The 18,706-nt window shown below is 40.9% G+C and overlaps 1 protein-coding gene across 2 annotated transcripts in view; it reads left to right on the plus strand.

Annotated features, from left to right (window-relative positions):
• Positions 1–979: 979 nt before the first annotated feature.
• si:ch211-274f20.2 (calnexin) overlaps positions 980–18,706 on the plus strand; it is a 34,634-nt gene continuing 16,907 nt past the window's right edge. Inside the window, exons 1-8 of one of the 2 annotated variants that reach the window (XM_055643819.1) lie at positions 980–1,123; positions 3,845–3,981; positions 4,730–4,803; positions 8,400–8,452; positions 9,305–9,446; positions 14,243–14,324; positions 15,854–16,046; positions 16,538–16,727. In XM_055643819.1, the coding sequence (XP_055499794.1) occupies positions 3,850–3,981; positions 4,730–4,803; positions 8,400–8,452; positions 9,305–9,446; positions 14,243–14,324; positions 15,854–16,046; positions 16,538–16,727 (866 nt within the window). In that variant the 5' untranslated portion in view covers positions 980–1,123; positions 3,845–3,849. The remainder of the gene's footprint in view (positions 1,124–3,844; positions 3,982–4,729; positions 4,804–8,399; positions 8,453–9,304; positions 9,447–14,242; positions 14,325–15,853; positions 16,047–16,537; positions 16,728–18,706) is intronic. The other variant, XM_055643820.1, reaches the window with a different exon arrangement.

Here is an 18,706-nt window from a genome sequence, read left to right on the forward strand (position 1 = left end):
GGTGAGGGGGGTGATTGGAAAATGGGTGGAGTAATTGACAAAGGCTAAAAGGAGATGGAGAAGGCACAGCACAGAAAGGTCAGTATGGGAATGGAAAAGGGAGCTAAAATGATTAGCAACCGGGAGATCCGGCCGGCCTTGGCGGACCAAACACAAGTGTTTGGCGAAATGGTCACCTAGGAAATATTTAAAACATTGCACAACAAATAAATTGAGGCTGTAAAATTGCACATTGAAGAGCTGAAATATACTTATTTAGAAAACATCACATGGCCCCTTACATGACAAAGAGGGTGAAAATATTTAGTAAATGGAATAAAGGAATGGTGTGATCCACAAAGAAGTAGGAAGGGTGGCTAATCAAAATAATGAAAAACATTTTAGAGATGTTAAATAATTTTTAAGGGATATTTGGAAGGTTAAGGTAGCTGGAAGCTTTATCTTCTGGAGGAGATATGAGAGACTGAAAGAGACAAGGCCCAAGGAAACAAGAACAATATTTTAAATTTAATAAGTTGTGGAAGGTCAAGTCCCAGTATATACTTGCCAGCGAGTCAGTGCTTTTATACCAGTCAGGAATAAACATCTGATTTTGATGGTGTAACATCACAAAAACATCTTATATGGAGGTTGGCACCTACTTGATTTCTCCAGTACAGAAACTATCCAGGAACCAACTTCTCTGGATATTTGTGGAGGATTCATTCGGTCGACGAGTAAAATTTATATGGTTTAGAAACAAAAATATGAATGGCAAATACATTCAATAAATGAAACTGAATTTATATCTCAAAGTGAAATACTGCAAAGTGAAAATATGTAACATTTTGAAAGTGAGCGAGTCGCACTGAGGAGAGCAAGCTTGCTGCACGTTCTAGTCCTGGCTGGTTGCCATGACTCCACCTGGTGAAAGTTCCCTCTGGTTGCCGGGGGCAAAGGTTGAGAAGTTAGAAGCTGCTCCGGCCTGCTCTGCGCAGCAGTGTCTGTGAGAGGTGCCACAGGATTACATAGAGGAGCTGGGAACACCCAGTGCCCAAGGCATAGTTTATCGAAAAGTAGCTCTAAATGTAGGTGAAGATTATAGTTCCTTTCACTTACTAAGCTCCTTATTTTGAAGCAGTGGGTGAGTAATGTTCCTGTTCTATGTAATATAATAGCTGTTATGATGTGTTATCACTCCTCATTATTACAAGAGTGTTCGAAGCAGGAAAATGGAAGGCCTCCCTTACCTGGGGAGAGATATGCCCTTGTCTGACTGGAACAGAGAATCTACAGTAATGTGCTCAATTGCCTCAGCAACCCCTTAATGCACTATTAAGATGACGGTGTCTGCCAAAATTAACAAATTTGATTCACTTTTTTGGGAGAGCGTCCAAATAATAATAAGCATAACATCTAAAATAACGCAAGCTTGTAAATAATATTGTTACCAGTGTACACTACAAGGTAAGTTACCATCATGCACTCTCTGCCACAGAGGGTAGTTGAGGCCAGTTCATTGGCTATATTTAAGAGGGAGTTAGATGTGGCCCTTGTGGCCAAGGGGATCAGAGGGTATGGAGAGAAGGCAGGTACGGGATACTGAGTTGGATGATCAGCCATGATCATATTGAATGGCGGTGCAGGCTCGAAGGGCCGAATGGCCTACTCCTGCACCTAATTTCTATGTTTCTATGTTTATATGCACACTAGCAAACAATATGTGTTCCTTCTGCAGAGCAATCCTGAGCAGTTTGTGAAGAACAGTGGCCACCATCAAACTCCAGCCACTCTCATTCATTTGAGTTAATTTAATTGGGGAATATTATTAGGTAGGTGAGAATAAGCACCGAGTTTACGAAGAGGTTGAGAGAAAAAACATATGGTGTGCTTGCGCTCATCTTTCGAGGCATTGAGCACAAAAGTCAGGAAGTCATATTCCAGCTTTGTAACACTTTAGTTAGGCCACATATGGTGTACTGGATGCAATTCTGGTTATCCCATTACAGGAAAGATGTGGAGGCCTTGGGGTGGGTGCAGAAAAAGTTTACCAGAATGCTGCCTGGCATGAAGGATATTAGCAGAAAGGAGAGGTTAGGCAAACTTGGATTCTTTTCTCTGGTGCATCGGAGGTCAAGGGGAGATCCGATGGAAGAATATAAATTAATGAGAGGTAGACAGTCAGAACCTTTTTCCTAGGGTGGAACTGACAAAGAATGGAGGTCATAGCTTTAAGGTCAGAGGAAGAATGTTTGAAGAAGATGTGCATGGAATTTATTTTACACAGAGAGAGGTGAGTACCTGGAACACACTGCCAGGGAGCAAATACAATAGTGGGATTTAGGAAGCTTTCAGATAGAAACATGGATATGCAGGGTATGGAAGGATCTGGATCACGCGACAGCAGGGAAGATTAACTTGGCATCGTGCTTGACACAGACATTGTGGGCTGTTGGACCTGTTCCTGTGCTGTACTATTCTATGTTTTGAAAGTTAATATTGGGTAGTAACAAGCAATGATGAAAGCAAAATCAATGAATATAATCCAATAATGTCCTGAAATCTGAATGTAAGGTTAAACATGGATATATGGCAGTGGTTGACTGAGTTGAACATTCCCTCAGCCTTTAGTGTTGTCCCTCACAGTCTGGTGCACCATTGAATTGAACTATGCAAATTGAGTGCACTTGCACAGTAGACATGAATTGAACTCCCGACCAAAAGTTAGATTATCAACCACAGATTTTTTTAATGCAAGTAAATTAATAAATATATTTGAAATATAAAGCAAAACATTATGGACAGAAAGTGCTGGGAACACTTGGCAGGTCAGGCAGCATGCGTGGAAAGAGAAATAGAGTTCATGTTTCAAGTTGAAGATCCTTCACTCTGGAAATACTCAGCAGGTCAGGTGTCATTTGAGTTCTCATGAAATCTCATTCACCTGAAATAGTTATTGTTTGTCTCTCCACAGATGGTGACGTTAAGTATTTTGAAAAGTTTTCCATTATGGTTTGTGATTTCCAGTATCTGTAGTAACATTTCATATTACTATACTTTGGAAGATGTAGAATATATTTTTAATTTCTAAAAGATTGACTGGTGTACACCTGTCTAACCAAATAAATGATTTTTGTATATTGTTAGTCATATTCAGTGTTATGAATGAAATTCAGTCATTTTGATGAGAGATCATCTACATGAAATGTTAACAGTCTTTTCCTCTCTCTGCAGCAAATGTATGATTTGCTTAATATTTCCAGCAATTCATGAACTAACACTGATTTAAAATGCCTAGTTTTTATGAGATATTTTCTGGATTTTCAGCTCTAACTTTTAAACTTTACATATACAACAAGGAATATATTTTGAAATATTTCTTAATATAAATGATGATTTAAATGCAATCTGATTGCACTGGTTTATATCAAATCTAAATTTAGTGAATGAGTCTGAGTGGAAAACGACAGAGGAAAAACACACACACACACACACACGCACGCACGCACGCACGCACACACACACACACACACACACACAACGTATCAAGCTCTCAGCTCTCAGTTTTCCTGGAGCATCACTTGAAGGGTTATTGAAGCCCCAAAGTTAATCCAATGATTCTTATATAGGCTTTTCTTTCTCTCTTGTATTATATTTTATGAGGTTATGGAGAAAATATGTTTGTAAAATGTGATGCGAAATAGTTTGTCTGGGAACATACAGGACATTGGACTTTATCTTTGGAACTGGTGCTCTACACATGACAATAATAAACCTCAATGTTAAAGGCTGAAGTGGGATTTGTGGGAGTGGACAATGGCTGTGTTACCATCTATTAATGAATTGATTACTTCACTTCCACAAGATAGCATGTGGCTACACTTCTTCACCTGTCTCGGCATTTCTGGACTGGCTCTGGTCTTTGCACAAAGACCAGATGTTGATGATTCCAAAAAGGATAAGGAGTTTCAACAAAATCCTGACTCCAGCCAACCGCACAGGGTGAGAACTCATCTTGTACAATTAAATATATTGTCCAATATTCCACGTGTAATTATTGTTGAATTTTATGTAAATATTTAAATTCTCTGGCACAACAGCCAGAAGTGAAAACATGCCAGTTGAAATGGAGATTACTATCAAACATTAGTAATCAAGATTAGAAGCATGAATTCTAACTGATTTTTATTTCCATTGTGAAACTCCATTAGTCGAACCACAACATATTGGGGATTGACCCTGAGACCGTGTTGATCTACTTCTCTCAGTTGCAAACCAGGTGGTTGATCCCACATTTAAATTTTTTTTTGCGGTGAGACACCCTGAAGAAGGGTCCCGACCCAAAATGTCACCTATCCTTTTTCTTTAGAGATCCTGCCTGAACTGCTGAGTTACTCTAGCACTTTGTGCCTACTTTTGAGACATTGTTATTACCCATTAATAATGTATTGATACAGATCAGATCTACCAGCTTGCATTTGATTTTCCAATATTAGCAGTCAAGAGGTTTATTAGATCTGCACAAAAACTTGTATGTTTGCTTTCTTTCCTCAGTGTGAAATTTCCATAAACAGACTGTATCTGAATCCACAGTGAGATAGATTCAAATTGCAACACTGAAATATAACACAATATTCTCAGCTCAGGTCATTAATCCAACAATACAAGTAGCTTTCTAAAGAGTAGATCTTCCCTCTCACCAATCTTTTAACAGATACACCCTGTTTTCATTGTACCATTATTTTTTCAGAGTGTTCATAAGCCACCAAAGCCTGCTGGTGATGTCCATTTTGTGGCTTCCTTTGACACAGATGGTTTTGAAGGGTAAGCTTGCCTCCATGTTTGATCTCACTACAAGTGTATAAGTAATCTATATAGGTGTCTGTGGCTTTCTTGACTGAAGCTGGGACTAGATGAATTAACGATAATTAATAATATTCTTTCTGTAACTATTACGTACAAATATCTGATCATTCAGGTGAATGGGTTAGATGCAGTTAATTGCTGTTCAGTCCAGCTCCACTGTGAAAAGCCAGCTGATAACTTGATTTTCCAACAGACAAAACAGGTGACAGGATGCACTTTACACTGTGAATGGCTCGATTGTAATCATGTGAATGGCTCAATTGTAATCATGTATTGTCTTCCTGCTGGCTGGTTGCACGCAACAAAAGCTTTACACTGTACCTCGGTTACCATGACAATAGTCAAGTCAAATCAAGTCACATTTATTTATATAGCACATTTAAAAAACAACTCTCGTTGGCCAAAGTGCTTTACATTTGTTATAAGAATAGTATAAACAAACAAACTACATACATATATACATGTAGCCCTCGCTCAGTGGACGCAGGAAAGGCTTGGGAGTATAGATAAGTTTTTAGTCTTGACTTAAAGGAGTCGAAGGAAGGGGAAGTTCTGATGGGAAGGGGGGTGCTGTTCCACAGTCTAGGAGCTGCAACCGCAAAGGCGTGGTCGCCCCTAAGCTTATGCCTAGACCGCGGGATATTCAGCAGCCCCAAGTCGGCCGATCTGAGGGACCTGGAGGTGGAGTGGTGGGTGAGAAGACTTTTAATGTAGGAGGGGGCAAGCCCATTGAGGGCGTTGTAGACATAGAGGTCTTGACTAATCTAGTTTAGTTTAGTTAACCAATTTAGTTGACAATAAACTAAACTGATAACACAGTGGTCCGCACCATTATGACAAACCCATTATCTAACCTCCACCATCTTTATTCAATCTCTTTGAAATATAAGAATCCTTCACCTTGTTTGTTTACCTTGAATCCATACTTAGATTTCAGAAGTAGAAGCTCTATGTGGAATGCACTAAAAAGACATTTTTTTTAAACTACTCTAGCGTGTAAAGGATTAACTGTGAGGAGCAGATGGACAAATATTGGTCAGGGAATGCTTTACATCTCTAACAGTTTTCAGTATTTCCTCCCTATTATGTTAAATTGACTGTATATAGTACGGAGTCAATTACAGACAAATTCCCTCATGTGCTCTATCCACGTAAATTAATTAAAGGAAAGAATTTACCCTTTAATTTACTAGTAATTTATCCTTGAAATTACTCATAATTATTAACATTAGGAATGAAAATTCAAGTCCCAGTGGAAAGAGTTTTGGAGACAAATGACCATGCACTAACATGACTATGTGGTAAGTAGAAACTACCAAACAGGGACAAATTTCCAGGCACAGTTTTGATTTGCAGTGTGATTCTCTATTATAAAGACACCTGTTCTATTTATCTGAAATATTAACAATCAGATATTGTCCAATGATGCCAGCATCCGGAACTAGAAAATCAGAAAATGGAGAACCAATGAACTGCAGATGCTGGTTAATACTCAAAAAGACATAGAAACATAGAATATATGTGCAGGAGTAGGCCATTCGGCCCTTCAAACCAGCACCACCATTTAATGTGATTATGGCTGATCATCCAAAATCAGTGCTCCACTCTTGCTTTTTTCCCATATCCCTTGATTCCTTTAGCCCAAAGAGCTAAATCTAACTCACATAAAGCGCTGGAGTAACACAGCAGATTAAGCATCATCCCTAGAGAACATGGGTAGGTCATATTTCAGGTCAATGGCCTTCTTCAAACAGTAGTATTAGTATTGATGAACACTATCATTATGAAGTAGAGTCTCGTTATGGCGGGCGAATAAACAAGCCACACGTGGTGAAAACAAAAATAACCTTATTGCTCAGGTAAAGAGATCAACACACATGCGAATGAGGGAGGGCTGACCCAGGTCTCCATACTAATACTAGGGCACACACCTAAACCTCGTGATAACTGCTTCCGGCCATTTTGTTCGGCCCTAATGGCTGCCGTGAACCTCCCTCTGTTGACTTGGGTCCACTTGCAGTGTTCGTAAAGCCAACAGTTTTAAACCTGGGTTTTATGATAGACGGTGATTTTAAATTAGATAAACAAATAGGCGCAGTGGTTAAGTCCAGCTTCTTTCACCTAAGGAAGCTGGCAAAGGTGAAGCCCATTCTCGAGCGGCAGCATTTTGAAACAGTAATTCACGCCTTTATTTCATTTTGGCTGGATTACTGTAATGCGCTCTACACTGGAGTCTCACGAGCTTCGTTGGCTCGTCTCCAGTTGGTCCAAAATGCTGCCGCTCGCCTTTTAACCGGAACTCGAAAGAGGGAGCACATTACGCCAATTTTGGCCTCCCTTCACTGGCTCCCAGTGCACTTTCGAGTTCATTTTAAAATTCTTTTATTTGTTTTTAAATCATTGAATGGCCTCGCCCCGCCTTACCTCTCTGAGCTGCTCCACCTATATGCTCCTACCCGGTGCCTCAGGTCAGCGGATCAGCTGCTCCTTGAGGTAGCAAGGTCTAAGCGGAAGCTCAGAGGGGATAGAGCCTTTTCTGTTGCTGCCCTGGCACTCTGGAACACCTTGCCGCTGCAGATCAGACAGGCCCCTTCACTGTCCATCTTTAAATCCTCCCTAAAAACTCACTTTTATTCACTGGCTTTCGACACTGGCTGAGACATTGTTCCTGTTTTAGTGCTTTTAATGTCTTTAAATTTTTTACTGTTTTTATAGTCCTGTCGTCTTAATGGTTTTAATGGTTTTAGTAGTTTGTAATAACTTTTTGTTGATTTCCCATGTACAGCACTTTGTGGTAACTGATGTTGTCTAAAAGCGCTTTATAAATAAAGTTATTATTATTATTATTATTATTATCCAATCACGTGACCCTACCCCCGACTGCCAAGGGTTTGCATACAGGTGGCCTAACCACCGGGTGGCGCCACATCATACTATAACAGCATTTAAAGGACACTGGATATGTACATGGATAGGAAAGGTTTAGAGGGATAGGGGGCAAATGCTGGCGAATAGGATTAGATTAGATGATTTGCTTCCCATCCTAGAGAAATAAATCACCACAATATTTATTTACTCACAGTATCCTTTGACAGTGATTTACTTTTGCAGTTTCACTTTCAATTAAATCAGTCTGAGCATAGTCAGCCCTTTATGAAAGGACTATGGGTTGTCATCAGCAAATAAATCATGGAAACACAAGCGCTTCGGAGAATGATGCACTATCAGATTGAAGCGACATGTCAAATTACTGAATGGTCAAAGGTATAAGTACTGAATTAGAAAGTTGTGCATGGGGGTCAGAGGTTTATACAATAGTTATCCACCAGTGTCATGTATATGTAACTGGAAGTGGAGAGGAGGGTTTCAGTTGAGGTCATGTCTGATAAAGAGAAAAGGATATTGATACGTAAACCATTCAGAAACTGGTGCTATATATTTCACAGAGGTTGGATGAAGAGCCACACTGGCAGAGATAATGGAGATGTCAGTATTCAGTGGAATATACACTGTTTGCCACACAAAAACTGAAAGCTTTCATATTCCCTTTCCAGGTGGGTAGTATCTGAAGCTGCAAACGACGATACCGGTGACAACAGATATGACGGTAAGTCACCTCAGTGAAACATCAGTGATTATTGATATCCCATTTACTTACAGTTTTACCTCGTGTTTGGAAGCCAGATTGGATTTTCAACAAGCATGCCTAGAAAAAGTTCACCTTTTTAAGGTGAGGAGCAAGAGGATTAGTGGGGATTTGAGAGGGAAAAAATAACGAAAGATGATGACTAAGTATTGGAAAATAGGATTAATATAGATGGTCAGCACAGGCATGGTGGGCCAAAAGACCTATGACTATGAATCTCAGAAGTGCTGTGCAACATACAGTATGTTTATGCCCGAGGATGTGCTTGTATCCCACCATAATCTGTTTGTTGCTGTTTTCATGCACATAGCAAAGACATGTGAATAACCTGCAACATTTTAAGAGAGTATTGCCCCTTCTGTAAGATTGATCTAAACTGAGATGCAATTGCAATCACAACCTCCCATTACTTCATAAACGTAGCCAATTTCTGTGCATTTTCAGTAATTATGTCAGCTATTTAACCAGGGCACGACTACAAATGATCTCGTTAAATTACCTTCAATATAGAGTTATGGCTAACGTAATGGGAAGAGCTGCCAGCACATCTCTAACAGCAGCAAAGTACAAGAAAACTCCTGAAACAGAAATACCATTTGAGCACCCAGCATAGGCCACTCATCAAAATGGCAGCTGGAATTAAGGGTGTTCCTGTTTCATTAACACTAGTGCTGTTGTGTTTGGAGTTCCAGGGGTTGAACTTATTTTCTTTGGAGTTGTGTTCGAATACATAAAGGTGTCATATACAATTGATCTGTTTGTTTCACTTCACTGAATTCTGCAGGTCATGGCTAATTAGTTACTGCATTGCAGGAATGTGGGCTGTAGAAGAATCTTATAACCAGAAGATCCCAGGAAACAAAGGACTCGTGCTGAAATCCCGTGCCAAACATCACGCTATTGCTGCAAATTTGCAGAAACCCTTCCCTTTCAAAAACAAGCCTCTCATTGTGCAGTGAGTATTGTGTTCATTTACAAAACATAAATCGTCTAATTTACATTTTCAATAGCACCGCTAGTTGGGATTATTGTGAACTATTTATTTAAGAAGGAACTGCAGATGCTAGAAATCGAAGGTAGACAAAAGTGCTGGAAAAACTCAACGGGTGCAGCAGCATCTATGGAGGGAAGGAAATGGGCAACGTTTTGGGCCGAAACCCTTTGTTGCCTATTATTGTGAACTAATTGTATATAACTGCATGTATACCAGCTGCCCTCCACACTATCATCCATGAACCCATTTTTAAGATACTCAATAAGATCTAATGTCTTCAGGGTTCCATTTTTTTTCCTGGAACTTGGTTTGAAAAGGCTGCCTCAGCACAGCAACCTCTAAGAGTAAAGGGCCTGTCCCACTTACGCGTCCTTGGCTCGCAAATTTTGCAGTGAACTAAATCTTTGCGGGCCAACGGACTGTCGCGGAACTGACGGTCAAGTGGGACAGGCCCAAGATCCTGGCGCGACGCAACATCTCATCTTCAACAGCGGCAGAAGCAGGCAAACGATCGCCGAACCCAGCCTGGGGCTCACGGCCGTTGTGGTCCGGATCCGCCCCCACTCTACTCCCAGAGCGGGGCCAAGAAAATTGAAGATGGACACAAAATGCAGGAGTAACTCAGCGGGACCGGCAGCGTCTCTGGAGAGAAGCAATGGGTGACGTTTCGGGTCAAGACCCTTCTTTTCAGACTGAAGAGGAGTCTCGACACGAAACATCACCCATTGCTTCTCTCCAGAGATGCTGCCGGTCCCGCTGAGTTACTCCAGCTTTGTGTCCATCTTCAAATGATGTCACAGGCTCCAGACGGCTGTGCGTACGCATGAAATCGCGCCCGACCTTCGCTCGACCGTCTCGGCTCAACGCGACCACGAGGTCGCGTAATTTGCGTGCCAAGGACACGTAAGTGCGACAGGCCCTTTAGTTCAAGAAAACTACCAGGGGAAAAATAATAATGTTTTTGCATTGGTCGTCCTAAGAAGCACATATTGCTATAGAGAAATTGAACAGCTGAAGCAGTATGGAGGGGCACTGGCCCATATTATAGAGCTTTGCACTGGTTGATATACAGTAATGTGGGTAGATTTAATCGTCTTGCATCTGGACAGTACACCAGCTTTAAGGATGCTCAATGCATCAAATTCAGACCAGGTCACAGGTTAACCATGTTATACCTGACCCTCGAACCTGAAGTAAGTTAAAGACTGCATTATCAACCCTGTTCAGTCTTGCAAGATCATTGCAAGGGTAATCACAACCTTCATCTTCACCAATTTTAACAAATATATATTTACCCCACATATGATTTCAGAATTCATTTACAAATTGTGTGCATTTACCCAAAAAGCATTCATTCGTATTGAGCCAAAACATTGTATCGTACACTGGTCTGCAGCAGATAGAGACTGACATTTATCACAATTCAGTCCTTGTCAAATGTTCAGACATTCTTCTCTATAGTGATCAGAAGGGTTGGTTATAGATAGAGTCATAGAGTGATACAGTGTGGAAACAGGCCCTTCGGCCCAACTTGCCCACACTGGCCAGCAATGACCCAGCTACCCTAGTTCCACTTGCTTGCGCTTGGTCCATATCCCTCCAAACCTGTCCTATCAATGTACCTGTCTAACTGTTTCTTAAACGATGGGATAGTCCCAACCTCAACTACCTCCTCTGGCAGCTTGTTCCATATACCTACCATCCTTTGTGTGAAAAGGTTACCCTTCGGATTGCTATTAAATCTTTTCCCCTTCACCTTGAACCTATTTCCTCTGGTCCTCGATTCCCCTACTCTGGACAAAAGACTCTGTGCATATACCCGATCTATTCCTCTCATGATTTTGTATACCTCTATAAGATCTCCCCTCATCCTCCTGCGCTCCATGGAATAGAGACCCAGCCTACTCAACCTCTCCCTATGGCTCACACCCTCTAGTCCTGGCAAAATCCTCGTAAATCTTTTCTGATCCCTTTCAAGCTTGACAATATATTTCCTATAACATGGTACCCAGAACTAAACACAGTATTCTAAATGTGGTCTCACCAACAGCTGCAACATGACCTCCCAACTGCTATGACTCCCATTCACCACCTAGACTGCAGTCACAGTAGTCAAATGTTGTGCCAGCACTAAGTTCAGCTAACTTATAAACTGGTTATAAAGCTGCATATCTTTATGTCAATTGAAAATATGCGGTTAACATAGAAAAATAGAAAATAGGTGCAGGAGTAGGCCATTCGGCCCTTCAAGCCAGCACTGCCATTCAATATGATCATGGCTGATCATCCAAAATTAGTACCCCGTCCCGCCTTTTTTCTCATATCCCTTGATTCCATTAGTCCTAAGAGCTAAATCTAACTCTCTCTTGAAAACATACAGTGGATTGGCCTCCACTGCCTTCTGTGGCAGAGAATAGCACAGATTCACAACTCTCTGTTTGAAAATGTTTTTCCTCATCTCAGTCTTAAATGGCCTACCCCTTATTCTTAAACTGTGACCCTTGGTTCTGGACTTCCCCAACATCAGGAACATTCTTGCTGCATGTACCCTTTCCAATCCTCTAAGAATTTTATATGTTTCTATAAGATACCCTCTCACCCTTCTAAATTCCAGCGAATACAAGCCCAGTCGACCCATTCTTTCATCATACGCCAGTCCCGCCAGCCCGGGAATTAACCTGGTGAACCTATGCTGCACTCCCTCAATAGCAATAATGTCCTTCAATAGCAATAATGTCCTTGGTTCCTATCCAAATTGAGTATACTGGATAGTTGTGCTCCTTTTGCATAACCTAATGGTTGCCAAATTGACACATTCTATTAATAAGAACACCAACATGGTCTCTGTTTCCTCGTCTTTCGATTTCCTAAAGAGATTTATAATCCAATTCTTACGATCTTTTTTGAAGGACTTTAATCTAATACCTTCTGAAAGTCTGCATTAGTTACATCAATAAACATTTCACTGTCCAATGCTTTATTTGCCTCTTCAAACAATTCAATCACATTCATCAAGTATGTCCCACCCTTTCTAAATCGCTGCTGCTCTCACTGATTTGCTAAAAAAAATCTTCATGATATTCAGTAAGTTATCTCTTGCCTCAATATCTTTCTCAATCACTCTTTATGATATTGGAAGATGACTGGTTAATAAAAATAATAAAGTACATTATTAAAATAATTAAAAAAGAATTGGGAAAGAATTTTAATGTTGTGATTATTCCACAGATGTAAATAACCTTCGCGTATTCTGGAATCATGCCCCCTGGTTTTAGATTCCTCAGTCCAGGGATACAATGAGAAAGTCAAGCGCTTCAGGAATGTTGTACGTTTAAGATCATAAGAGATAGGAGCAGAATTAGGCCATTCGGCCCATCAATTCTACTCTGCCATTCAATCATGGCCGATCTCTATCTCTATCCTAACCCCATTCTCCTGTCTTCTCCCCAAAATCTCTGATACCTGTGTTTAATGACATTTCTTCTCTAAACTCAAGGGAATACAGGCCCTGTCTACTCAATATCCCCCATATAGTAATCCCACCATTCTTGGAAACACTTTAGTGAAGTCTTGATGTTTAGAAAGTACCTCCTTTCTTAGGTAACAAGGCTATAACTGTGTGCAATATCCCAGGTGAGATCTCATCAAGGCCTAATACAATTAGAATGCTTCTTTATCCTGCATTTAAATCCTTTCATAATACGAGCTCGCATACCATTTGGCCTGTTAATTGTTTGCTGCACCTGCATGTTGGCCTTCAGAAATTAATGTAAAAACACACCTTTCAATACTGATCTCATTTTTGTAATGGTTGCCATTAGATGAGCTTTCATCATTATTATGTTGTTAAATAAAACTGATGCATAACTCATTTTTAAATCTAACGAGACCTTCCAATTGGCGGTTCTAAGCCCTTCGAGCCAGCACCGCCATTCATTGTGATCATGGCTGATCGTCCCCTATCAATAACCCGTGCCTGCCTTCTCCCTATATCCCTTGACTCCACTAGCCCCTAGAGCTCTATCTAACTCTCTCTTAAATCCATCCACTGACTTGGCCTCCACTGCCCTCTGCGGCAGAGAATTCCATAAATTCACAACTATCTGTGTGAAAAAGTTTTTTCTCACCTCAGTCTTAAATGACCTCCCCTTTATTCTAAGACAGTGGCCCCTGGTTCTGGACTCGCCCCACATTGGGAACATTTTTCCTGCATCTAGCTTGTCCAGTCCTTTTATAATTTTATATGTTTCTATAAGATACCCCCTCATCCTTCTAAATATTTCTAATATTCAAAATATTTCAAAGGTTGAAAAAATATTGAAAAAAGACCAGGGGACAGAGACAATTTTTTTTCAAATAACTGCCACAGGCACACTGTACACTGTATTATATCATTCATTGATTCCTTTCTACTGCATTTCCTGGTTCTCTTCAGCTTTTTGACATTGAATCTCTCACTGGGTTTCTAGTAGTTGTCATTCACCGGACCTGAGGCTGGATATTCCCCAATGATAGCCACAAAAAAAAACATGAGCGTGGTTTATTGTTGACCTCTCCCTTGTAGCTCCTAGCAGGGTGAACAGCGATGCATTGGAAGGATCCTTAGAGCAAACACTCTCCCTATCTTGCTGAGCATTTAACCGTGACAATGAGTGAACATGGGAAATAGGGAAAAGAGCATTGAATAACATAGGACAAATAGAGGTTGGCACTGGAATTAGATATACTATGGTATCCCCCATCACTCTATTCTTTAGGTATGAAGTACATTTCCAGGATGGGATTCAGTGTGGGGGTGCATATCTGAAGTTGCTGTCTGAAGATGATCAGCTTGATCTGGTAAGTCATCCTTTTGATAAGAATCAGATTCCTATTGTGTGTGCTTAAGTGCAAAATGCCTCATTATTAAAGAAAGTTAACTTAATAAGAGAAGTATCATTTTTTTCAATGTTTCACTGACATTGTTTATATGAAATTTCCTCCAAATAACAGTATTAAACAAACATGTTTTTGTAGCATTAGCAGTACAATTAGAAGTCATTTGATCACCACCCTTTATTCTAGTGTTTAAGAGGGAACTGCAGATGCTGGAGAATCGAAGGTTACACAGAAAAGCTGGAGAAACTCAGCGGGTGCAGCAGCATCTATGGAGCGAAGGAAATAGGCAACGTTTCGGGCCGAAACCCTTCTTCAGACTGATCAGGGGTGGGGGTGGGTGGGGACAAGAAAGGGAAAAGGAGGAGTAGCCGGAAGGCTGGAGGGTGGGAGGAGACAGCAGGAGACAGAGGAGACCCGCAAGAGATGCAACACTTGTCCCTTTACCTCCCCCCTCGACTCCGTTCAAGGACGCAAGCAATCGTTCCAGGTGCGACATAGGTTTACCTGCATCTCTTCCACCCTCATCTATTGCGTCCGCTGCTCTAGATGTCAGCAGATCTATATCGGTGAGACCAAGCGGAGGTTGGGCGATCGTTTCGCCGAACACCTCCGCTCGGTCCGCAATAACCAAGCTGACCTCCCGGTGGCTCAGCACTTCAACTCCCCCTCCCACTCCGCCTCCGACCTCTCTGTCCTGGGTCTCCTCCATGGCCACAGCGAGCAGCACCGGAAATTGGAGGAACAGCACCTCATATTCCGTTTGGGGAGTCTGCACCCGGGGGCATGAACATCGACTTCTCCCAATTCTGTTAGTCCTTGCTGTCTCCTCCCTTTCCTCAGCTCCCCTGCTGTCTCCTCCCACCCTCCAGCCTTCCGGCTACTCCTCCTTTTCCCTTTCTTGTCCCCACCCACCCCCACCCCTGATCAGTCTGAAGAAGGGTTTCGGCCCGAAACGTTGCCTATTTCCTTCGCTCCATAGATGCTGCTGCACCATGAGTTTCTCCAGCTTTTCTGTGTAACCCTTTATTCTAGATTGTACTGGTCAGTGGTTACTGTCAAATCCAATGATCTGTTAACAAATCATTTCCAGACCAAGTTAAGGATTAGTATAAATCTCAGATTACATCCATGAATAATCACGGTAGATTCCAGACTGTTAGTTAATGGATAATTACCATTGACTATGTCAGTCATTTCTCACCATTGATCCAATACTTTGTCAATCAATAGTTATTATTAAAGTCCAACTCATTTTATCAATGATTATATTCGATATTCATCTGTGTTGATCATTGATTCCAATTGATTTCCACCTGTCACCACATCTAAGGACTGGTTGAGTAACAGCTTGACATTAGAAAAAGAACACAGTTGAACATAGTTTAAGATGGTTCAGCAGATAGATCCTACTCAACCTGAATAATTGGTAAATCACTTTTTGATGACAAATTTCTTGCGCTCATTATGAACTCTGACATTGTTTTCCACAGAAAAAGTTCTTTGACAAAACCCCTTACACCATCATGTTTGGACCAGACAAGTGTGGCCACAACTACAAATTGCACTTCATATTCAGACATAGGGATCCAGTAACAGGTGCATTTGAGGAGAAGCATGCCAGGAAACCGGACGTGGACCTCCAAAGTTACTTCACCGATAAAAGACCTCACCTGTACACACTGAGTAATGTGATCTTTTTAACCATTCTAACAGAAACTAAAATAGCTGCAAGAGAGGGGAGGAACTCTTAATTGGTTATGTTTAAAGTGGAACTTGCAGTCTAAATTGTTTTTTGAATCAAACGGCACAGAATATGCAGCTCATTGGATTCATACACATTTATATATACTGTAGCTAAGCAATCTGTCAATTTTCTCTTATGTAACTGTTGGTGAAAATAATAATTAAAATGAAGAGCAAGGTTCCCTGTATTCAGCACAATCTCTGGTGCTTGTCCTCCTGGTGTAAACGTAGTTTAAAATGTGGATGTCAAAATCCAGCTGTTGATTTGTGGAGTAGGTTTATCACACCTCAGCATCACTAGTATATTGTAACATATTTACGTACATTATAGGTATATTCTAATATAATTGCTGTACTGAAAATAATCACTTGACATTCTCTTTCATCTCTCTTCCTATTTTCTATGACAAATCAAATAATTACTGATTTAGTTGTGAGACCAGACAACAGCTACGAGATACGAATTGATGAAATATCTGTGAGTAAAGGAAGCTTCTTTCATGACATGACTCCATCTGTCAACCCTCCCAAAGAGATTGAAGATCCCAGCCATCAAAAACCTGAAGACTGGGATGACAGGCCTCAGATAGCCGACCCAGAGTCAGTGAAACCCAATGACTGGTAAGAATTAAACCAATCCAGATTAAGTAGAAGCACCTGTACACTTAGTCTTCTGTCCAGGTGTATTCACCTTTTCTTCTTCAACTTAGTTACAACCAAGAATCCAGAGAGTATTTATCAACTCCAATACTATGGAGCATAATTGGATATGAACAGCTTCGAACTTTAGAGAATAGGTCAGCAGCAAATTCATAGCAAGGAACTGTAGACGCTAGTTTATACTAGAGATAGACACAAAATGCTGGAATAACTCAGCGGATCAGGCAGCATCGCTGGAGAAAAGAAATAGTGGAAGTTTGGGGTCGATACCCTTCTTCAGATAGTCTCCAGTCCAGTCTGGACTTTTCTCCAGAGATGCTGCCTAATCCGCTGAGTTCTTCGTCTTCTTCTTCTTAAGCCCTTTGCTCCTCTAGGGAGCATAGGCCATTGACAAAAGTCCTCCACCTTACACGGTTGTTGGCAGTTCTTTCGAGATCTCTGCAGTTGAGTCCACTCTCAGACATTTCTGAGTTACTACAGCACTTTGTCTCCGGCAGGGAATACAGCAGTTTTCCTCTAACATTAAAAACCAGCCCTCCTCAGCACCAATCAACTGAAAATAGAGAAAGTTCCTTCTTGGACCAGGCAACCAGTGAGTTATATATATTATACATATACACTTTTTTTTTTCAGCTAAATACATCACTGTCAACATTAAATTTCTTTAGACACCTACAGTATCTTTCTATTCCACTGCCTATTAATATCTCACAAAGTCCATCACAATCCCCCTGAAACTTCACTGTGCCCTCATGTTTTATATCATAGAAACATAGAAAAATAGGTGCAGTAGGTCATACAGCCAGGTTTGAACCGCCATTCAATATGATTATGGCTGATTATCTAAAATTCATTGGGCGAAGAAGTTTTTACTCACCTCAGTCTTAAATGGTCTACCACTTATTCTTAAACTGTGACCCCCTAGTTCTGGACATCGGAAATATTTGTCTTGCATCCAGGCTGTCCAATCCTTTAAGAATTTTATATGTTTCTATAAGATCTACTCATCCTTCTAAATTCCAGTGAATATAAGCCCAGTCGACCCATTCTTTCATCATATGTCAGTCCCGCCATCCCGGGAATTAACCTGGTGAACCTACGCTCCACTCCCTCAATAGCAATAATGTCCTTCCTCAAATTAAGAGACCAAACTTGCACACAATACTCCAGGTGCGGTCTCACCAGGGCCCTGTACAAGTGCAATACGACCTACTTGCAGATAAACTCAAATTCTCTTGCAATGAAGGCCAACATGCCATTCGCTTTCTTCACTGCCTGCTGGACCTGCAGGCTTACTTTCAGTGACTGATGTACAAGCACACCCAGGTCTCATTGCACCTGCCTTTTCCTAATCTGACATAATTCAGGTAATAACTTGCTTTCTTGTTCTTGCCACCAAAGTGGTAATCTCACATTTATCCACATTATACTACATCTGCACACTCACCCAACCTATCCAAGTCATCCTGCAGCCTCATAGCATCCTCATCGCAGCTCACACTGCCCCCCAGCTTTGTGTCATTCGCAAACTTGGAGATGTCACATTTTATTCCCTCATCTAAATCGTTAATATATATTGTAAATAAATGGGATCTCGGCACCAGGCCTTGCAGTCACTAATCAAAATTTGATAATTTTGTCCAATTCTAAATTAATAAGCTTAGAGAAAAGCAGCAATGCTAGTACTGATCCCTTGGAACCACAATACACTTCACAAATCTATCTTGACAAAAAAAGTGTCACTACCATTCTATTTCCTGATACTTGGCCAATTTTCTATCCTGTTGCAACCCCCTTTAATCCATTGCCTTCGTTCGTGATGATGAACCCATTAAGTGGCACCTTGCAAATGCCTTTTGGAATTCCACATATATCACATCAAACATATTTCCATTATCAACCCTCATCCATCACATCAAAAAATTCTATCATTAATTGGA

This window comes from Leucoraja erinacea, chromosome 12, assembly GCF_028641065.1.
Source record: "Leucoraja erinacea ecotype New England chromosome 12, Leri_hhj_1, whole genome shotgun sequence".
Classification (NCBI taxonomy): domain Eukaryota; kingdom Metazoa; phylum Chordata; class Chondrichthyes; order Rajiformes; family Rajidae; genus Leucoraja; species Leucoraja erinaceus.